Below are 24,227 nucleotides of genomic sequence, written 5' to 3'. Positions count from 1 at the left end.
ATATTCCTCTAATTTGTGACTTTGTTCCTCTAATTTGTGACTATAATCTACCAGTTCTGTGAGCATCCTGATAAATAGTGTCCTGAATTGTGCTTCTGAGAGGCTGGCAATTTCTTGGTCGCTGAGAGTTATTGGCTCTTGGACTTTGAGTTCTTCTTGTGCCATCTTTCGGGTTGTTCGTGCCTGTTCCATAGCAGGATCAGAGCCCTAAAATGTTCACTAGAACAGGGCAACTAAGTCGCTGGGTTGTGACATTGTATGTGGGGGCGGGGTCAAAGAGGGACTATGGCGTCCTGTCTGTCGCCTGCCGCCATGGCCCTCACCGGTGCCGCAGTTGCTGCCGTCACCTGGCCCACGCTTTCGTCCCACTGCACTCAAGTGTGCCACTGCCGTCAGCCCTAGCCCCCTGGGGCCTGCGTGGTCTGTCTCACTGTGCGTGAATATGCGCCCGCGGTCTGCCCCGCACCCCAACTGGTTCTCCTCTGCCTGCGCGCCTGGGTCGGGGGCCCTGTCCTGCCCGACCCTGCTCGCTGCTGGCTCTGCCCCTCTTAATGTCCCGTTGAACAGTTAGATGTAGTCGGACTTCCGTATAATTCAATTTTCTGTCCTTTGGTTGTGTCTTTGTTTCTCCAAACCTTTGTTTTATTCAAACTTGGTTGTGGGAGAAGGCACAGTGTTTCCACCTATGCCTCCATCTTGGCGGAAGTCCCCCATTTGTGATAAGAACTCTCAATCAAGTGGGTACAGAGGGAACGTGCCTCAACCCAGAAGTCATATATGACAAGCCCACAGCTCACTTCACACAAGAGATTTTAACTTCTCCTCTGAGGTCAGAAACACGACAAAGAGGCCCACTCGCACCACTTTTATTCAGCGTAGTACTAGAAGCCCTAGCTGGGACAGTTATGGAGAAAAAGAAATAAAAGTTATCTAAACTGGAAGGAAGAAGTAAAATTGTCTCTATTTGCAGATGGCATGATATTACATACAGAAGCCCCAAAGACTCAACAAAAACTGTTAGAACTAATAAATGGATTCAGTAAATTTGGAGGATATAAAAATTGATACTCAAAAATCAGTTGGTTTCTATACACAAACAGAAACCAAAAGAAAGAGAAAGTAAGAAAATCCCATTTACAAATGCATTAAAAACAATACAATACCTAGGAATAAACTTAACAAAAAAGGGTGAAAAACTGAGCCCTGGCTGGTATGGCTCAGGGGGACTGAGTGTTCCATTCTCAGTCTAGGGCATATGCCTGGGTTTCGGGCCAGGTTCCCAGTAGGGGGCGCTCAAGAGGCAACCCCACACTGATGTTTCCTTCTCTCCCTCCCTTCCCCACTCTAAAAATAAATAAATAAAATCTCTTTTTAAAAAAGGTATAACTGAAAAAGCAACTGTTTAAAAAAAGGTGAAAAATTGACACACCAAGACAGTGATGAACAAACTTGAAGAAAATAAAAATAAATGGAAAGATATTTCATGCTCATGGATTGGAAGAATTAACGCTGTTAAAATATCCATACCACAAAAGTGATCTACGGATTCAATGCAATTACTATCAAAATTCCAATGGCATTTTTCACAAAAATAGTATCCTAAATTTTTTATGAAACCACAAAAGACTTCAAGTATCGAAAGCAGTTTGATGAAAGCAAAGCTAGAGGCATCATGCTTTCTGATTTCAAATTGTATTACAGAACTATAGTAATTAAAACAGTATGGTACTGGCATAAAAACAGACACACAGATCAGTGGAACAGTACAGAGATCAAAAATAAACCCACACACATATGGTCAACTAACTTATTAAAAAGCATCAAAAAATATACAACAGAGAAAGGCTGGTCTCTTCAATAAATTTGCTGGAAAACTAGACAGCCACAAGCAAAAGAATGAAATCAAACCACTATCTTACACCATACACAAATACCAGCTCAAAATGGATTATAGACTTAAATGTAAGACCCAAAACCATAAAACTCCAAGAAGAAAACATAAGGGATAAACTTCTTGACACAGCTTTGGCATTGATTTTTTTTTATTTGACCACAAAAGCAAACACATCAAAGCAAAAAAACAAACAAACAAAACAAAAAACCCCAAGTGACATATATCAGACGAAAAATCTTCTGGCACAGCAAAGTAAACCACTAACAAATTGATTTGAAATCATGTATCTGATAAGGGGTTAGGACACAATACATACAGGGTCTGGCACAAATAATGCCTCTTTTTTTATTACAAGTTTTTTTATAACAATATTACAAGCATGTAGTTCTGTAACATAACAATATCACATTGTAACATAACAATAGCACACCATATGACATTTTAGGTGAAATGTTCAAATTAAGACAACAAATTGCTATACCCATATCACTACCCTACCAACCACACTCAAGTAGGCATTACTTCTGCCAGATCCTGTATATAAGGAAATCATACAGACCAATAATAAAAAATAAACCACACATAAAATGACCCATTTTCCAAAAATGAACACATAAAGATTCACTGTGGTGTTACGATAAATTCAAAAGACTAGAAATAGCCTAAGTATCCATAAACATAACCATGCTTAAATTAAGATCATTCCCACTATGGGAATCTATGCAGGTGCTAATAATTGACATGAAATGTTCCATAATATATTGTTAAGTAAAAAAGAAATGCAAGTTTCAAAAAATTGCATAAAATTCTTGATACCCACCTCTAGTTAGGATTTCAAGTGGGTTTTTTCCTAACTCCTTTAGTTTGTTTATATTTGTTTAGTTTATTTATATTACTTGAATTTTCTATATGAGTTATCTATTTAAAAGCATGTTTTCATTTGAAAAATCAGGTGAGGTATGTGGATGTACAGAAAGGCACTGCTGTCTGTTGAAAACTCAACCTTATTTGTGATCTCACAACAGTCTAATGAAAATGCTGGTAGGAAATGCCCATTCAGTGCTCAATACTGAGTGCTTAGTTCAGTGTTTCTGCAGATAGTTCAAACTGCCGGATAGCCTATATTGCTGATAAATTCTATTCAGCTACAGAGTGGTGCATTTTAATTTTGCTAGACTATATAAGGTGTGATAACATAATAATATAAATTTTCAAAAGTCTTTCCCAAATGCAATAAACTCACAAACTAAAAACTTAAAATGATTACCTACCTATCTCCCTTTGGTTTTCTTTTCTGTAGTGTCTTCCCTTTGGGTCTTCTTTCACTTCCTAAACAGGGGGTCCCACCAGGTCCTGTTACCCGTATTGATTCAAGGCCTTTGGAAGATTTCTTAAATGTGAATTCCACCGGTTCTCCTTCTTTTAGGCTTCTAAATCCTTCCATGAATAATTTGCTCTGTAAAGAGCAGGGAACAGAGGGGAAGAGAAAGAGAGATCATGATTATCAACGCTTTATAAATTAACTCTATCATTTTATGATTAACATACAACATATTCTTTGTTATCCATTACTAAGTATAAGGTCCTTTTTTGCTTAAGTTCAGTGAAGGTTATGCCACTTTAAAGGTTCCTGTTACAATGCTGCCATTGTAAACTAATACTATTTTTTAAAGACAATTTGGCAATGCTTACAAAAATTTCAATGTTCATATTCTTTGACATAGCAATTCTGCTTCAATGACTCCCTCACAGATATACACAAAGGTTCAAAAAAACCCTATACCAAAATTTATCACAGCACTGTCTTGTAAAAAAAATTATTACTACTCTAATGTCCATTATTGGTAAATGGAATAAATTATGGTAGAGCTATAGAGTGTAACATTATCAAGCTATTAAAAGAAGATCTTCATGTAGATCTGGGAAGATAAACACGTAACATTGTTGATTTTAAAAATTAAGGTTAAAGAAGAGTATATTTACCATAATGTCATTTATGTCAAGAGGTTTTTTAAAGTTACATGTTTGTTTCGTGGAGATGGGGTCTGGAAGAACAGACAACAAATCATAAACAGTCATTTTATGGGAAAGTGGGATCCCACTTTCAATACACATGATTGTACTGTGTGAGTTTTTTACAATATGAAAGGAAACAGATTTTTATAACTTGAAAGATAGTTGATTTTGGGGTAGGCATACATTTTCTTTTTACTTTTTAAATTTAATCTTTATTGTATTTTTCTCCATTACTATTTAGTCCCCTTATACCTTCCTCCCCTCAGCCATCACCACACTGTTGTCCATGTCCATGAGTCCTTTTCCCTTTTTGCTCAATCCCTCCACCCCTTACCACTTCCCCTACTAGCTTTCCTTCTGTTCTCTATGAAAGATGGTTGATTTTTGCAAAAGTTCCCTGATTACCAAAGTGTAACCTTGGTTACAAATATGAGCTGCCTCTTTGGATATTACTCTTGTCAAAGTAAATGTGCCAATTAAAAATATACTAAAAATCATTAAAAATCATTACTTTATTTCCCCAAGCTCCTTGTGTATATTATACAAATTTAATTTGGAATATCATGTAGTATTAAGAGACTTTTTTGAATTCAGGGACAAAGGAAGCAAAATGAAATATGGTAGAAAAACTTGGCTCAAGTCCAGTTCTTTAAGTAAATGGATATGCAGCTTTGAATGAGTCATTTGGCCTCTGTTCTACCTATCTGTCAATTTAAGGGACTTGAATTTCCCCACGTGTGTTCTGAGGAACAGTGATTGCAAAAAAACAGCTCCAAGAAGAAAGCATTTTGTAGTCAAACACAAATGGGCACCAAAGAAACCTGGAATTTATTTACAAGAAATTGTGTATTTATTCTTATGTGTTTAAACTTGTCATCTTCAAAGTACTCTCCATTTGATGCAGTACACCTATTGAGAAATTTTTTCCACCACTCAGAACAGTTTTTGAACTCGCGGATGTTGATGCCTTTCAGTGCTTCTGCATCATTTTCGGTTTCACCTCTTCCACACTGGCAAAAAGTTTCCCTTTGAGGACGTTTTTCATCCGGGGAAACAAACAAAAAGTCACTCAGTGCGAGATCTGGTGTATAGGGAGTGTGGGGCAGGTTTGGTTGTAAATCACCCACCATGAAATGGACAAACACATTGAAAGAGTCTTCAAAAAAAAATTCACTGAAGCTGAACACAACCTCTCACGCCACCACCAGCTGGTACAATGATACAGATGGGTTCCTAGAACACTCACCTAGCAGGGGAAGCCTATATCACAAGGTGCCTGCCCTCCGGAATATAATTCTGTTCTTTTAGGGGAGTCACCCCCTTCTAAGTTCGTGAAATACTCTACAATGCATTGTTTTCTCTTAGTTGTCCTATTAAAGTTTCTGAGATGCCCTACCCTCCCCCACCACCACTGAAATAAAAATCTTATTTAATTGTGTTTAACCTAGCCATTTCCTGATATAACTGATGCCAGAGTCCTTTCTTTATAAGCACAGATGACTGGTCTATTTAAAGAAATACTGAACCAGACAATCTTTACCCCTCTCAAGTCCATTGTTCAAAAGGCAGTTAAATAATTACATATAACCAAATAATTACTTGGAACAAATAAAAACAACACTTCAAAATCTAATGCAAAAGGAGACTATTCATTGTGAAAGTAATATGATACATGAAAACAGGGTTTTTAACCTGTTTAGCGCAGGTCATCTGACACTGCGAAACCTTCATGTGGAAGTCTGCAACTGGCAGTACCATTTCTGCTGTCTGATGCTATGAAGAAATCAGAAGAAAACACAAACCACAACTGCCTGCATGCTTTAAAATAAGAACAACTATTGTTTTAAAGCTTTTTTTTTTAACATTTCCAAATCTCCCATCCCCCCCCCCAAGATTTCTCCTTACTAATTGTAAGGAGTGCCTTTGTTTTGATTCCGCCTCTCACTCCCCACTCAAGAAAGTGCAGACTAGCAAATCAGATGAAGTGGAGCATAGGTCAACCACTGCAATTAAGAGAATGGAACAGGTTTACTTAGAGTTATCATGTGTTCCTATGTTTCATTTCTGCAGTAAAAACTCCACCACTTATTTATTTCCTCCTCATTTCTAGTGTCCAGAGGCATTATCACCAACTTAATTTGATTTCATTTTACATTATTACAATTTTTGATAGGTATCATTTATAAGTAAACTTATAATTGATCATTTAGATAGGATTTTCCAAATCTAAAGCACAGGGCACAGCACAAATAATGCATCTTTCTTATTACAAAATAATAAGCATGTAATCCTATAACATAATAATACCACATTCAAGCATACCATATGACATTTTAAGTGAAATGTTCAAATTAGAACTATAAATTATTACACACATATTATTAACCTACCAACCACACTCAAGCAGGCCTTACTTCTGCCGGACCCTGTACATTTCCACTGCTTATGGACCACTAAATTCTATATATTCTTTGTGATACTCTGAAAGAACACTTTTAAAATTCTATCATACACTTGTCCTTCCCCAAATTACTATATAAGGCAATGTAGATGAATAACACTTCAGACAAAAATAAATAATATTCCTAGCTATTCATTACATTGCATGGTTTGTGAATGAAGATATATAATGGCATTGCAAGAAAAAGATGATTCACTCAGAATATTCTATCATATCAAAAATTGCTGCTACATAGGTGGGAAAGATTTATTGAAAGATGGGGAGGAATGAGCTCATTATAGTTCTTTACATTTTTTTTTTACTGATGGATTTTAGACAGAGAAAGAAAGGGAAAGAGAGAAAAACATCAATTTGTTGTTCCATCTATTTATACATTCATTGGTTGATTCTTGTTTGTGCCCTGACCAGGGATCCAACCTGCAACCTTGTATCAGGACCATGCTCTAACTGAGCTACTTGGCTAGGGCTTATTATATTTCTTCACAAAAATCAACTTCTCTCCTTGACTTGACAATTTTTATTAAAGGCATCTCCATTTTTGGTCACAATGGTTCCAATCCTTAGTTTTATACAAACCACCTACTGAACCTTGTGCATTCTATTATCTTCACGATTTCTTTCATCCACCCCAACTTCAAGGTCTAGCTCTCTCCTACTTGGGTGTGATAGTTTCTTCATTAACATGTTAAGTCTCCTCCCTATTCTAGTGTCTTCCACACCTGCATATTCTGAGTTAATCTCACCCAGTCACTTCCCCGTCTCAAAGATCTACAATACCTTTCTGTAGGTTTTAGGTGAGGCCATTCATAGTCTAAGACAAATAATGTGGAGCCCTTCTGTAGGATACTGAAGGAAATGACTGGGCAACTGGTGAAATATTGGATCTGACACACAAACCCCTATTCATTCTAACAATTAGAATGAGGCTGCTGGACCAAGAGCTGGCTCCCTACCTATTCAATCTTAAATTATTCCTACCCTTCATTCTTACCCCTCATTCATACATCCGAAGGGTCAACTAAGATTCACAAAACTTGCAGCATAATGAAGAAAGGCCAAGATAAATGCAGGAACAAAAGAAATTTTATATACCATCCAATTAGTATCTTCAGAGATGGATGAGACAATATGACATCAACAAAAACAAGAACAAAAACAACCAGAGAATTAAAAAAATACTCTTAGAAAGTTTAAAATGATTGTTAAAATGAAGTGGGTTGGAAGTCAAAGGTTAGAAAATCTCTCAGGACATAGACAAACAGATCCTCCACCCCAACCAGAGTAATATCTGTTACATAAGACAGAGAAGATAAGAAGTAGAGGATGAATACAAAAGAATAAATATCCAACTTTAACTAGCATTCCTGGAAGAGAATACAGAAAAGAACATGAAGAAAAATGATTAAGTGAGTACTGTAAGAAAATTCCCCAGAGCTAAAGGGAATACCAAGGAGAGGCCTAGCCTGGGCAGAAGGCAGTACGAAGGCTTTCACACAGGAGGTGTATTTTTGCGTGCATGAAGGCAGGACAAGGCTTTAATAAAGACTGAAAGTAGTAATACATACTGAGCTAATGGTTTAACCATATGCTTGTGCAGCAGGATGTTTGAGGATAGCAAGTAGTTTAGTTAAGTGTATTACTGTGCAGGGGTAACCAGAAATGAGGCTAGAAAATGTAAGTAAGAGCCAGATGATAGAAACTGTTGACTGGCATCTTAATTTTATTCTGTCTAAAATAAAGTTGACTGACACCATAGTTTTATTCTGTCTACAATGAAGACCTAATGATACATTTTTTGCTGTTGAGGCAGGAGACAGTCACAAGGGAGTAAACTCCAGAGGAGTCCGGGACTAAGACAAAAGACATCAGTACAAAACAGAAACTGTTCTATGACCCCTCCCTCAAGAAGGAAGAAACTCCTGAAGTGCCTCAGGGATAAGACCAAGGACATCCATACAGGACAGAGACCCTGTTCTAAGACTGGTTGTTCAGCTTCTGGAAAAGCACTGAATCACAGTGAATCATGACCATACCTGCGCAGAAGATGCTACATGACCCCTGCTTTGTTATAACAGCATTATAATAAATTAGCATTGTGAGATCCCCCTGCCCTGGTGGCCAATCAAGAAAAATCACGGCAGACCCCATGTGCAGGAGCGTAAAAGTAATACAGCTGCTTGCACAGGCACACAACAAAAGCCCACCAAAACTAGCCAGGACAGCCACCCTATGTGAACAGATTCCCTCCAGCCACTGAGGGTCAATCTCTGCTCAGAACTGGCCCACTCCCATGTTCTGTGGAGTGTACTATTGCTTAATAAATCTGCTCTCTCTTTCTGCTCTAAATTCTGTGTGTTCAGTTCAGTTCTTTCTCTGAGATCACTAAGAACCTGGTTACCTGCGCCCACCTGCGACAGTTTTAGAAGTAGCAAGATCAAATCTGTGTTTTATAAATATAATTTCTTTGGCAATAATGTGTGTCTGTGTGGAAAGGAATGTATGTGGGCATACTTGTTAAAGGTGCTGTCATTGTCTTAGCAAGACTGTTAAAACTACACTAAAAAAACAAAAAGAGGAATTGGTTTTGCAAAACAGTTTAGCAGTCATACATACTACTTGCTGTAACTTATTACTTGCCCCTTAGTAGAACAAAAGTCCTCTTTGGCAGAGGCCCTCCTTGCCAAAGCTAGCCAAACCCCATAAAGCATGACTGACCCTAATTGTTTTATGAGTCTTCATCCTCAGGACTGGAGAATTACTGGAAGCGCCCTGAAGGCTCAGAGGCTCCAGGAGCCTACTTATGAAACAGGACACACCAGACCACAGCGATTCACTAAACAGGACATACCAGAGCACAGTGACTTACGAAAGAGCACAGACCAGACCACAGCAACAGGACCCTGCGCCCAAAGATAACAGGAGACAAGCTGCAGCCTGTACAAGACCTGCTGAAACATCCTGCCCTACAACCACCCCAGTCACCTCATAAAAGCTCAAAGCCCCCCAGGGCTGGTGCATATCTCTGCACCGGGCCCTTTTCCCTCCCTTGGGAAAGTAAAATGAAACTTTGCTGTCTGCATTTTTCCCTCTGTGAATTCTTCCACAGCTTGTGTCATCAATGCCCTAACACCCCATGTAACAATTTATTGTTAAAACGAATAGGTGGGTCAAAGTAACACAAATACCTTTGTAAGACTACTCCAAGAGCTTCAGCACAGAAGGATCACCTAACTCAGTCAGCTGGAAGACAACTCTAAAACTCAAATTTGGCTTTTTTTTTACCACCATTTCTTGAACAAGTTAATTAATATCTTGATAGTTGACTTTCTCTAATTGTAACAACAATAAACTTTAATGTTTCTCTCCATTACTAGAAAGTATACTGAAAATATAATTTAAAAGTAAACTGCATTAGAATTTCAGTCCAAGAAAGCTAGGTGACATGTTAGAAAAAACATATTTCTGGAATAACAGATAATTTTAATAGGCTGAGAAGCTGAAAAAACTTAATGAAAATTCAAATATATTTCATTTCTTTTTAATGCTTTTATGAGGCAAAGACTAATTTTTTCTAAGGTATCAGTGACAAATCTACAATTAATGAAGGGGAGTTAATTATTACACAATATACAGTGGTAGAGATATCACATTATGTGCATGAGTAATGGTTAACACTCTTAAGGAATACATGCTTTTTAAAAGAGATTTTATTTATTTTATTTCAGAGAGAGAGGGGAAGGAAGGGAGAAAGAGAGGGAGAGAAACAAGAATCAGCTGCAACCTGACTGGCCGGGGACCAAACCCACAACCCAGGCACGTGACCTGACCAAGAATCAAACTGGTGACCTTTTGCTTTGTGGGATGGTGCTCAACCAACTGAGTCACACCAGTCAAGATAGGACTATATGCTTCTGACCCACATACCAACCTATTCAAGGAATCATTAAGCCTGAGGCACACACACAGTAGAACTATGACCAGACTCAGGAGATCTGGGACCTGGCCTTGTCTGTAAATTAATGGAAAATTGCTTCCCATTGAGTAAGTCACTGTCTTTTTGTTCAAGAACTCAGAACTTTATCCTTGTTATAATACTTCTAAAAACACTCTGTGACTTCACCCTGTTTATGTGGACCTAGGTGGAAACAAATGAGTAGCACTGTTTTGTTTTTTTTTTTGGTCAATGTTAAAGTGTAAGGGGATTTCCCTTTACACATTTTTAATATTTCCCAATTTACTGAAGAAAAGCAACATTTTAGTTCTTAACTCAAATCCTTTAAGAAAACAGAAGCTAAAAAATGTGCTGGCATTGTAGAAGTCAATGTTTATGAAGTTTTACTTAAATAGCTACAATCCAGTTTAACCCCTGTCAAATCATTAAATTCCATATGAATAGGGTCAAAAACAATGAGAGGTTTTTTTTTTTACCTATCTTGAAATATTTTCCTTGAAATTAAAGAAACTCTTTAAATAAGTCCTTCCATCTGTCCTGTACTTCAAAGTTGGGAAGAACACTTTTCCCCCCAAATGGGCAAAAGTACTAGAATGGCATTTTAAAAAGCATAATGGGAAAGCACAGAAAGTTTAAAGTTGAATTTGAATCCTATGTTTGAATCCTGATCCTACTACTTCAAACCTCAAACTGAATGATGACAAACATGTTAAAAAAACTTGAACTCTTATCTATTAACTGGCAATAATATCTTCTGGGAATTAAACAATATCAAAGTATAGTAACTGTTAGATTCCAAATAATTGATGTAAAATGCCAAGAACAGTGTTGGGCACACTGAATAGCAAGTCAATAAATAGTTAATACTATTTTTATAAGTACCCAGTCTGCTCCTCTCCCTGTTGACGTAAGTGTGGGGCCAGCGGGAGAAAATAAGCAGGTATCAGGAACCTATTCATCAACAGGCACCATGCTGACTGCTTTCCCTACACTTATCTCTACCTCTGTCAGCCATTGCGGAGTTTCAGTTTAAACATTATCTCATTTTCAAAGCCTTTCATGACATTCTAGAGCAAATAAAGGTACTCCTTTTCCAGAGTTCCCAATATACCTGGCAAGCAGGACCATTATAACACTTATCATATTGCATTATAACATGTGTATTTCCTGTAAGGCTACAAACTTCCTGAAAAGAAAATATCTTAATTTNTATCAGGAACCTATTCATCAACAGGCACCATGCTGACTGCTTTCCCTACACTTATCTCTACCTCTGTCGGCCATTGCGGAGTTTCAGTTTAAACATTATCTCATTTTCAAAGCCTTTCATGACATTCTAGAGCAAATAAAGGTTCTCCTTTTCCAGAGTTCCCAATATACCTGGCAAGCAGGACCATTATAACACTTATCATATTGCATTATAACATGTGTATTTCCTGTAAGGCTACAAACTTCCTGAAAAGAAAATATCTTAATTTTATATATATCCCCATGCCTAAATTCATCTTTGAAACATAGCAGGGTGCTCAATATCATTTTGAGGCAGAGGGGGAGAACCAGGGTGGTGGAGATCAAGGAAAACAGTAGTTGTTGCTTTCTGTTAGACAAGAACATGCAGAGACCCAAGGTCATACCTGATGAATAAATAGTACAGCCAGGACTCAAAGCAGATCTTTTTCACCAAAAGTCTTTGTATACCATGGTGCCGAGTGTAATGTTCTCCAGGATATATCAATTGTCCCTCAACACCATAATCACAATATTAAGCTTTACAATTTTAATACTACAGGCCTCCAGTAGACCTTCTGACTCAATTCATGCTCATCTTTTATCCCTTAACTTTTTAAATTTTTTTCTGTAAAAATTTTTAGCCAATACATTGACCTTTAGGAAGTCAATCCTTTTATAGTAGAACATTTTATTCTATTGCCTTTTTATGAAAATAAAAAACATTTAATAGATAATGGCTAAATTTTAAAAAACTAAATCCCTATCAAATCAAAGCTTCTGAGATATTCATGTTTTATGAAACTGCAAGATATTTAATGTATCTCTTACTTATAAAATACACCTCAACATCTCAATGGTGCTGTAGCAACATCTCAATGTGGCCAAATGGCAGCCACAGTCCTTCTACTTTTTACAAATATTAACTCAGAATGAATCTCAGACCTAATTTTACAATGCAAAACTATAAAGCTCCTAGAAGATAACATTTAAAAAAATCTAAATGACCTTCGGTACAGCAAACAAAATTTTTTCTTCAAATTAAAGACCAGTGGATGAATTAAAATGAAATTTCAAAAATATATTAACATGGTAAAAATGGAAGAAAAGAAGAACAACGAAAGAACCCAATGGCACAGACAAAAAATAGCAAAGTGGTAAATCAAACCATATAAACACATTAAATGTAAGCAAATAAACATTACAAATAAAATGCAAGATCAGATCATGTGGAGTTTATAAGAGAGCCCTTTTAACTATAAAGATACGGAGATTAAAAATAAGGTGTTTTACCATTAAAATAAGCAAGAAAAAGACTATAGTTATGTTGACAAGGTTTAGTAAAAGCACACTTAAAAAACAAAGTATTATTAGAAATAAAGAAGGACATTTCATAATAAAATAAAAACCTCATTAAGACACAATATTCATATATGTGTATGTGTCTAGTAACTTAGCTTTGAGATGCCTAAGTCAACAATTGACAGAATAATGTACAAAAAAAAAGTTGATAAATCCTAATCACAGGTGAAATAGTTGGAAAGATTTTTTATGTACCACCTTAGCAGTTGATAACCCTAGAAAAAAATCATATAGGACATAAGATCTTTAAAAATTCTATCAAACACTTTGCTCTAATTTATATACATATTAAATGCCCAACAACTGTAACTCTTTGCAATTCTACATGGTTTATTCACCAAAATAAACTATAAGCTGGGGTATAAAAGAAAGTCTCAATACATTTCAGAAGATTGGACAAAATATGGTCTTTTATCAAAACAGAATTGAAATAGAAACTAATACCAGTAAGATAAATAGGTAAATTATTACAAATATTTATAATTTAAAAATGTACTTTGATTAACCTGATAAAGAAGAAATCATGGGGAATTTTAAAAAATTTTTTGATTGGTGATGAAAACTAGAGCATATCAAAATTTGTTATATGTAGCTAAAACCATCCATAAAGAAAAATTTGCATCTTTAAATAGTTATATTAAAAAAACAGAGAGGTCATATATCAATACCATATGAAGCTAGAGAGAATTCTTGAGAGAATGGGTGAAACAGTGAAAGGTATTAAGTAGTACAAATTGGCAATTTAAAAAAATAATGTACGATGTCAGATGAGGTATTCAGTTTGTAAGGTATATAAACATCTAATCACTATTGTCATACACCTATAACTAAAATATTGTATGTCAACTGTAGCTGAAAAACAGATTTTAAAAAAGAAGTAACGCACAACGACATAAATGAAACTGAGGATAAGTGAACACAAGCACTTTGGAGTGAATTTGTAGAACTGTTTTCAGACTGTCCACTCTCAGCTGCTGGGCTGAGGCCTGAATTTGAATGGCAGCAGGAAGATGACTGAGAGAACACATGGGAGCATAGATCAAGAGAACAGAGATGCAGAGATCCTGTTCTTTACAGCACATTTTCTGAGAGGAGTTACACTTGATCCTTTCCTACAACGCAGTTTCTGCCCTACGTGTGAAGCTGATTGGCTTTGAGAACAGTATGACATTCATCCATGTTGTAATGATCATTGACGGGGATAGGTAATAGGAAAGATGAATCAATGAGAAATGTGTCCACTTTCCCTTTAAAGCTGAGGGGAAAAGGAGGAACTTCTCAAGCTGTACAAGTAATGACAAAAATTCCACACTGATCTTTTTTGGCTGTATACCAACAAACAAACAAAACCTCAGCTTTTCACAGCCTCCCCTCCTCACTCCCATCTGAAGCCCTTTCAAAGAGTGATTTTTAAACTTTGCTATTTTTAAAACTCTGAAGTTCAGAGAAATGCTTCGGTGATCTACAATAATTGATTTGAATTTCTATTTTTAAGTATATTTTTAACACATCTTAAAATCTGTAACACAGAGCAGTTATATTACACTCTAACTTATATCAGTTTATTCCCTAACATATTACTTGGTACCACTAGGGTTGCACATATTTTGTTTGTTTGCAAATCTCACAATAGTTTGCATTAGTATCTTTCAGTGCATGTATTAAAACTTGTGCTTTTGATTTGTAATACTACATATAGCTCTGTATTATTGCTTTCATTAAAATTTCTGGCTTGTTCACGGCCACTCACAAAAAAGTCAAAGGAGTGCAGTTACACCCCGACCAGCATGGCTCAGGTGGTTGGGTGTCATCCTGAAAAATGAAAAGTCACTGGTTCGATTCCTGGGCAGGGCACATGTGTACAAGAGCACAAGTTTTGGGTTCGGTCCCTGGATGGGGTGCATACTAAAGGCAACCAAAGTTTCTCTTTCACATTAATGTTTCTCTCCCTCTCCCTTCCCCTCTCCCTAAAAAATAACAATTTTTAAAAAGAGTGTAATTACTACTAGAGCACATGTGATATGCACAAAAATGGCAAGATTTAGACACATAATGTAATTGTTTATTAACAAGTGAACATATAACATGCTTTGTTATAACTTGAGAGTTCTTCTTACCTGAGTATCAGTGTGTGTGAAATGAAAATAACTACCTTTAAAAACTAGAAAAAGTTTTCTATTTCTTTATTAAAAGCAGAGCATAAAAGAAAGTGAGTCAAGTTGTTAGCCTGAAGACAGAACAAGTTACATTATACTAACAATAACAAATTCTTCCACTGTATCCACTATGCAAACAGTGCCCAAAACTTTCAATGAAATCATTATTCAAAGGCAAGCAAGTATCGTGACATTATTTGATGTTGCGGTATTCCTTGTGGAAAGTAAAAACTGTCCAACATATATGAGCTTCAAATAATGAAATTCAGCAAAATGTTCATATGGTTGTTGTTAAGAGACAGTGTCATCTTCAAATACAGAATGAAAATAAGGCTGTTAATTTATTTTTAGTGTAAAGTAACCAAATTAGTGAATGGCAAAACAAACTGAAAATTGTATCATTAAAAATAACCTACTAGCCCTGGCTGGTGTAGCTCAGTGGATTGAGCACAGGCCTGTAAACCAGAGGATCGCGGTTCGATTCCCAGTCAGGGCACATGCTTGGGTTGCAGACTGGTTCCCTGCAGGTCAACTCCCAGCAGGGGATGCACGAAAAGCAACCATACATTGATGTTTCTCTCCCTCTCCTTCCCCTCTAAAGATAAATAAATAAATAAATAAATAAAATATTTTTTTAAAAAATAACCTACTAAATTGTCCTGGCTGGTGTAGCTCAGTGGATTGAGTGCGGGCCTGCGAACCAGAGGATCGCAGTTCGATTCCCAGTCAGGGCACATGCCTGGGTTGCAGGCCAGTTCCTTGCAGGCTAACTACCAGCAGCGAACGCACAAAAGGCAACCATACACTGATGTTTCTCTCCCTCTCTCCTTCCCCTCTAAAGATAAATAAATAAATAAAATCTTTAAAAAAAATAACCTACTAAATTGAATATGAGGGAGAAACATTGGCAGAGGAAAAGTGTACTAACTTAGCAGTGTAGTGTTACAATGTTACTAAGCTTATGTGATGTCAATGATAAAATTAAAACAAAGTTTGAATATAAAACTCGGAACTAAAATTTTATAACCAGAACTAATATAAAATAGAAATAAAACTTTATGACCGAAAGGTCTTGACATTTTTTCAATGACAGCATAGAATAACATGATTACAAAATATTTTAAAATATACATGTTTATTTTCATCATATGATCTCACCTATAAGTGGAACCTAATCAACAAAACAAACAAGCAAGAAAAATATAACCAGAGACAGTGAAATTAAGAACAAACTGACAGTAACCAGAGGGGAGGTGGGAAGAGATAAAGGGGGAAAGGTTTTCAGGAACAACTATAAAGGACACACAGACAAAACCAAAGGGGGGTAGGATTGAGGGTGGGAGGTGGGGATGGCTGGGGTGGGGGGAGTAGTGGGGGAGAAATGGAGATAACTGTACTTGAACAACAATACAAAATGTAAAAAATAAAATAAAATATACATGTTTATTTTCAACTAAGAAAGAATATTTAAGTCAGCTCAGGAATCTGGTCATTTAAGACCTCAAAATTGGGCATTTATAATTCAAGAGAACAAGCAATTGTTAAATATTGTCAGTTATTCAACACAGAATCAAAAATGTACTATAATTCTTTCAAGCTTCTGAATCTATGTCTTTTCTTTTATAATGAGACTGCTATTGAGATTAATGGCACCTACATTTTATGGAATATTAACGTCTTTATTTTCACTACATTTACTGAACACAGAAACTTTGAACAAGTTGTCAAGGGTGAGTGGCAGTTTTCAAATCATAATCACAGAAGTTGAAGCTTGGAGGGAGCTTAGACATCTCACTCTTAGAAGACACATACGGTGTAAAATCCATTAAGAGAGCAAAAGCATGAAGAAATCACAGAACACGCACAAGTGGAATGCCCTTGTGGCAGCCATTATGACTATTACACATATTCTGGTTACCCTCTTCTTCAGGGCAAACAGCAAGTTGTGCTTCAGTATTGTCTTTCAAATTAGGCATGCCCACATGACTTGCTTTCGACAATGAAATACGAGGGAAAGTGGCTTGGGTATTTGGGAAGAGAAGCTCTCTCAGAGCCACTGCTCAGTCTGCCTTATTCTCCTCTCAACAACCACAAAGAGGGGTGCATGATGGAGCCTCTGTTGGACGGCAGACCACACTGTACATGTGAGAGGGACAGACGGTCGTCGTGTAGCCACCGAAAATGTGAGCTTGGTTGTTAGCAAAACATAACCCGGGCTGCCCTAAGTTGTACCAAAATGGGAATCTAGAAGTGAGTTGTGGCCATAACAAAAACCTAAAGTTTTGGCATTACAGGTTGGCAAGTGGGAGGAAAGAAAATCACACTGGATGGCAATCCATGCCATTGTGGGTTTTTGGTGCAAAGCACATGTAAACCTGTCACAGAACAAAATGTCCACCCTGACCTGTGTGACTCAGTGGATTGAGTGCAGGCCTGCAAACCAAAGGGGTGCCGGTTCGATTCCCAGTCAGGGCACATGCTTGGGTTGCAGGCCAGGTCCCCAGTTAGGGGCACATGAGGGGCAACCACACATTGATGTTTCTCTCCCTTTCTTTCTCCTTCCCTTCTCCTCTCTCTAAAAAATAAGTAAATAAAATCTTAAAAAAACAAACCAAAACAAAATGTCCTTTCACCCTTAAAAATGGACAGCCAAGAATGACCAGACATTCTTGTAAAAGAATGTAAAAGAAAGCAAAACAAATAAACAAACAAATAAAAACCTGGTGGGTACAAAGCAATGTTGGGAAAAGTATCTTAAAAATTCACAATTAACATCCTCAAACAGAGAAGATTACATTGTACTTATAAAACAAATTTGGGACACTCCTGAAAACAGAAAAAGATCTCTTGGACATTGCATACATTATTAAAGAAACTAAAAACTCAACAGAAGCATTGTAAAGCTGACTAGATAGTCCAAAAAGAGCACACACAAAAAAAAACAATAAATGAGAGTGAAAAGCTTAAAATAAAATACACCACCTACCTAAAAAAGTAGCAAAAAGAAGGAACTAAGGAAGGAGGAAAGGACTTTATTGAGGATAGTTTTAAGTACAAAAAAGCATTTCCCCACTAAAAGGATTCAAGTCATTAAAAAAAAAACATAATTAAAAACCCTGCACACATCACAACCCAGGTTGGGCTTGGGGATCAGGGGAAAAATCTAAAAGCTTCTCAGAAGAAAGAAAAACAAAGCTGGGGTCTTATAAAAAGGAGTAAGAAACAAAATGGTACCTGACTTCTCAACAGCAACTATAGACACTAGAAGATAATAAATGTTTTCAAAATTCTGGGAGATAAGTTATTGCTACATGAATTCTATACCCAGCCAAACTACTAGATATATAGCCTTGAAAATTTTACCTCCTTAGTATTCCTTCTCAGAAAGCAATTTAAGAATGTATTCCATCAAAACAGGGGAGGAAAAACCAAGAAAGATGAAGACACGAAATCCAGAAATAGTAAAGAGGTAAAAGAAATTCCCAAGATGAGAGTAAAGGAAAGCACTGGACAATAACTACTCAGCTGGCCCACAGAGAACAGCTTACTTATTTTTTTCTTTTATTGATTCTAGAGAAATGGGAAGGGAGGGAGAAAGAGAGGAGAGAAACATCAGTGCAAAAGAGAAACATCAGTTGGTTGCACTTGCACCAATTAGAAACCAAATCCATACGGGCCTAGAATAAAGTTTAGATTGGAGCAAGAGTCCGAGGGAGAAAATAACTGGCAGATGATGTGAGATGTCTGAAAGGAATGAGTAAGTTTCCAGTTCTGCTGAAGATTTGGAGACATATTAATGATACAAATCTAGGAAATTAAGAAGAAAAAAGCCCTAACTCTAGCCCTGACCAATGTGGCCCAGTTGCTTGGTTGTTGTCCAGGAAAGGTAACTGGCACCAGTTCGATTCCCAGACAGGGCACATACCTAGGTTGAGGGTTTAGTCCCTGGTTGGGGCATGCACTAGAGGCAACCAATCAAAGTTTCTCTCTCATACAGATGTTTCTCTTCCTCTTTTTCTCCTCCCCTCGCCCCACTCCCCTCGCACTAAATATAAATAACATTTTTAAAGGAAAAAGAAGCATTCACACTAGAATATGTCAGATGTCTTTCAAAAAACAATTAACTCTAAAAGCTGTTAAAAAAAAGAAAAGCAATCATTGTCTACTGTGATTTGATTTAGTGAAAATGTGCTAATTTTTTTTTGAATAATGAGTGAAGGGGTAAAGAACTGAGTCTTTATCTTCTGTTGTAGAAAGTCTATAGATAATACCTGGAGAGAAAAAGAAATAGCCATATAAAACACATCAGCAAATAGCAGAAGAAACAGCTAGATAATTTTAATTTGGTTTCCTGCATTAAAAAAAAACATATCATGGGGAGAAAAGGACCATAGGATTAATTTTCCTTTTTTTCTAAGCCTTATAGAACTTATTTGATTTTTTAACTATTACTAGTAATTTGGTAAAATTAAACTTAAAAAACAAAATCAGAGACAGAGATCTAAACTCACCATCTCCACTGCTTCCTCAACCATTTATTCCTCAGTCCTTACTAAAGTGACCTCTGTCTAAACTCAAAGGAAATGTTCTAAGGTCACCCTGTGACCTTTTACGTGCAGACTCAGTGGACTAGTCAGTCTTTATCATATTTGTCAGCCTTACAAATATGTAACCACTCCCTCACTGCCCTTGGTATCTGGAACCCTAGGGCCTACTTTCCTTCCTTTATGCCAGTGGTCACTTCCTTATGCCTCTGCTCACCGGTAAGTTCATCTTCCCTGACTTTTAAACTATCATTCTTGCCTAGCGTTCTGGCTTGGCCTTCTCACTACCGCTGCTTTCCCTGGGTATCTGCTGTATTCCCTTAGTTTCAACAACTACTCGCACAGTAAGTTCCATTATGGTACCTCCAGCGCAGACTTTTCTACATGTATGCTCCAGCCTCACCTAACATGATGCTCCCTCATGACATCTAAACTGTAACTCATATCTATACTAGTAATTAACACATAGAGTACTTACTTGCCAGGAACTATTCTAAGTATTTTATATATATCAACTCATATGTAAATTAAACTAATGAAGGAAATCAAAGCATGAAAAGACTAAGTAACATGTCCAGGGTCACAAAGCTAATAAATGGCAAAGCCAGGGTTTTAAACCAGGCAGTGCAGCCTGGCTTCAAAGTATACCCTCTTACACATCACACTATTAACTCACTAGTCTCTTCTAAATGTGCTCCTTACCCAGTTAAAAGTCACCATCCTGATGTCTGAGACAGAAACCTTCTCCCTCAACCCCAGGTCAACTAGTCACCAAGTTCAATTAACACTGATTTTACTTCCTTAACATGTGTAGAATCTGCTCCCTTTCTTCCATCTTCCTAATACAAATCTTCATCATTTCTCAGTTAAACTGGAACAACAGCTTCCTGTGGATCTCTGCTTTTAATCCATTCTCCACGTTGCTGCTAGAGTGAACGTACTGACGTACAGGTCTGCTCAGTTTTCAATGTGTTCCCACGGCACACTGAAGCGTGAAGTTTAAACTTCGTAGTAGATACTTCCTAGTCGCTGCCAATATTTCTATCCTTAACTCTTCCGCTCCTTCTCTGTGCTCTAGCTACACACCCTGCATGCAGTGTCTGCACACGCTTCTCACCCTGCCCAGAATACCACTGCTCCCTCTCTGCCTTGGCTAGACTCAGTTAAGAAGCCTTCCTTTCTGTTTTTGTAATACCTGATACACCTCTATGACAGTTGGTCCTACCTATTACTATAATAGTGTGTCTTTCTGAAGTGGCTACAAACTCCAGGATATGATATCACTTCACTTCATCCTTTCAACAGGAAACTGCAGCAAGATAGGCCATGTAACTTAATCAAGGTTACACAACTAGTGATCTGAGGAAATGCTATCTACTCCAGATCTTCCTGACTCTCATGCTAATGAAGGTTTTTATGCAGAAGGATTGAACATGATGAAAGCAATATTTATGATAAGCTGCTACAACTTTCAGATGAACAGAGTCCTTCTCATATTCCTGGGCAGTGGGTTAGTGGTTTGTATAGCTAACTGATCTGTCTTAAAATAACTGTGAATAAAGGCAGGGTTCTCTTATCGGCTTCATCAATACCTTCTTTTCTCTTTGGATTACCTCATCCACTCCAAACTACAGCTCTTTTATAAAAATTGCATCTAAAGGAACAAAAGTTCCCCAATTAACTATTATAATAAGAAATGTCTAAAATTTTTTTCATTTTAAACCTACAATTTAGAGATGAAGAAAGTGAATTAATTCCAAATTAACTTTAGGAAAGCAAATGCTCAAAGTCTTATCACTAGTTAATGGCAAAGTTAGGACGAGATCAAGTTTCCTGTCTTCTAAGTTAATGTTCTTTTTGAGTACCTGTTTCCCACAAGCCCAACTTCATAGTATTTTACAGTTTAACACAGTGAATCTCTATTACTGGTGGACTTGAATGCAACTTTCCTCAAAAAGCTAACAGGCAAACCTATCGTTGTAAAATACTGTCAAAGTACAGGAACAATTTGAAAAACATGATGGTTTGAAAAACATCTGCACAATTTGAAAAACACGATGGTTTCTCTTCAATAAACTTATGTTTTGAAAGCCCTAGAGAAGACAGAGTCAATGAGCCCCTCAAAAGATATATCCTCTACATGAGTGTTTACCAAAAGAATGTGATGAATGACAGCAATGTTCTGTATTTGTGCTAACATGGTAGCTGCTAACTGGCCACGTGTGGCTACTGAGCCCTAGAAATATGTTAGTGCAACTGAAGAACCAAATTTTTAATTACTTTAAATTAAAATTACCACACAGGCTAATGAGTACTCTTTTGGACAGTGCAGACTTAGAGTTATGACATAAAGATCTCAGAGGTACTTTGCAAAGGCTTAAAAGCAGATCCTGTTTCTATATGGCTCAGTCCTACTAATGTCAATGAATTAACATAGATAATAACTATGAGATATCATACCATTTGAAATGTTTTTAATATTAACTGCATGACTACCTGGCCATCTTCATCTTCCAATCTATGTACCAGACAACAGGATATTACATGACATGGAAGAAAATCTTTATGGCTGTGCTATGTTGGGCAAAGAAAGGAAAAAAAACACCTTCTAAAAAATCAGAGGGTTTTTTGTAAGTGCCTGGCCTGCTCCAGTGATCACAGAAGGATCACAAAGCCCCAGGGGATCTTTTCAGGCATGAAAAAAAGTTACACAACTCCACTCTAATTCTTTCACTGGACATATGTAAGGCAATGTCCAACTACGCCACACTACAATTTTTACATTATTATAAATTGTTCCAAATAACCAAACATAAAAGAAATAGATGTAATATTAATCAAGATTTGCATTAACTTATGACTGTGTTATATATTTTAACTCTTCTCCCCTTTCTCTAATATTTAAGTACTTGCTAAGGAAAATAACGTTCAGCTGGGGATACAGATTTTTAATATCAAGAAAAAACTTGAAAAGGGCTAATTTTATTCGTAGTGATATTATAATATTTTCTTAATTAGCTCATCTTCTTTCAGTAATGCTGTTTCAATGTCTGTGATATTTTCATTAGCACAGTTTGCAAACACTTATTTCTTCCATCCATTCACTGAGCACACTTCATTACCCTTGTNGCTAACAGGCAAACCTATCGTTGTAAAATACTGTCAAAGTACAGGAACAATTTGAAAAACACGATGGTTTCTCTTCAATAAACTTACGTTTTGAAAGCCCTAGAGAAAACAGAGTCAATGAGCCCCTCAAAAGATATATCCTCTACATGAGTGTTTACCAAAAGAATGTGATGAATGACAGCAATGTTCTGTATTTGTGCTAACATGGTAGCTGCTAACTGGCCACGTGTGGCTACTGAGCCCTAGAAATATGTTAGTGCAACTGAAGAACCAAATTTTTAATTACTTTAAATTAAAATTACCACACAGGCTAATGAGTACTCTTTTGGACAGTGCAGACTTAGAGTTATGACATAAAGATCTCAGAGGTACTTTGCAAAGGCTTAAAAGCAGATCCTGTTTCTATATGGCTCAGTCCTACTAATGTCAATGAATTAACATAGATAATAACTATGAGATATCATACCATTTGAAATGTTTTTAATATTAACTGCATGACTACCTGGCCATCTTCATCTTCCAATCTATGTACCAGACAACAGGATATTACATGACATGGAAGAAAATCTTTATGGCTGGTGCTATGTTGGGCAAAGAAAGGAAAAAAAACACCTTCTAAAAAATCAGAGGGTTTTTTTTAAGTGCCTGGCCTGCTCCAGTGATCACAGAAGGATCACAAAGCCCCAGGGGATCTTTCCAGGCATAAAAAAAGTTACACAACTCCACTCTAATTCTTTCACTGGACATATGTAAGGCAATGTCCAGCTTCGCCACACTACAATTTTTACATTATTATAAATTGTTCCAAATAACCAAACAGAAAAGAAATAGATGTAATATTAATCAAGATCTGCATTAACTTATGACTGTGTTATATATTTTAACTCTTCTCCCCTTTCTCTAATATTTAAGTACTTGCTAAGGAAAATAACGTTCAGCTGGGGATACAGATTTTTAATATCAAGAAAAAACTTGAAAAGGGCTAATTTTATTCGTAGTAATATTATAATATTTTCTTAATTAGCTCATCTTCTTTCAGTAATGCTGTTTCAATGTCTGTGATATTTTCATTAGCACAGTTTGCAAACACTTATTTCTTCCATCCATTCACTGAGCACACTTCATTACCCTTATTAATAATTCTTCCTTTTTCTTACATGTGTACCTTTTTCCATAGAATCCTGACAATTTTTTCTGACACTCATCAACTCTAAACAGTATTTTGGGAATAAATATATTCTGTTGGAAAAACAAACTAAAGAGCAAAATAGAGCCAGAGGCATGGAAACAAGGAACATGACAGTGCCAGAGGCAAGGGGAAGGGAGCAACTGGGGGAAAGAAGAGAAAAGGTCTGGTCAAGGAAAAGGTATAAAGGATGCACGGACATGGACTATGGGGGGATTGACTGTGGGACAGGGTGGGCAGGGCAGGGGAGCGCAATGGGGGGAGAACTGGGGCAACTGTAATTGAAAAACAATGAAAAAA

General features: G+C 36.8%; 1 protein-coding gene across 1 annotated transcript in view; it reads right to left on the bottom strand.

Annotated features, from left to right (window-relative positions):
- The window catches only part of LIN28B (lin-28 RNA binding posttranscriptional regulator B), a 107,407-nt gene that overhangs the window by 44,674 nt on the left and 38,506 nt on the right, over positions 1-24,227 (bottom strand). The window contains exon 3 of the mRNA XM_037065290.1: positions 3,166-3,350. Within this exon, the coding sequence (XP_036921185.1) occupies positions 3,166-3,350 (185 nt within the window). The remainder of the gene's footprint in view (positions 1-3,165; positions 3,351-24,227) is intronic.

Source organism: Sturnira hondurensis, unplaced genomic scaffold (assembly GCF_014824575.4).
Source record: "Sturnira hondurensis isolate 20B ecotype Veracruz unplaced genomic scaffold, ASM1482457v3 Scaffold0015596, whole genome shotgun sequence".
In the NCBI taxonomy this organism is placed as follows: Eukaryota; Metazoa; Chordata; class Mammalia; order Chiroptera; family Phyllostomidae; genus Sturnira; species Sturnira hondurensis.
This window is presented reverse-complemented; position numbering and strand designations above follow the sequence as displayed.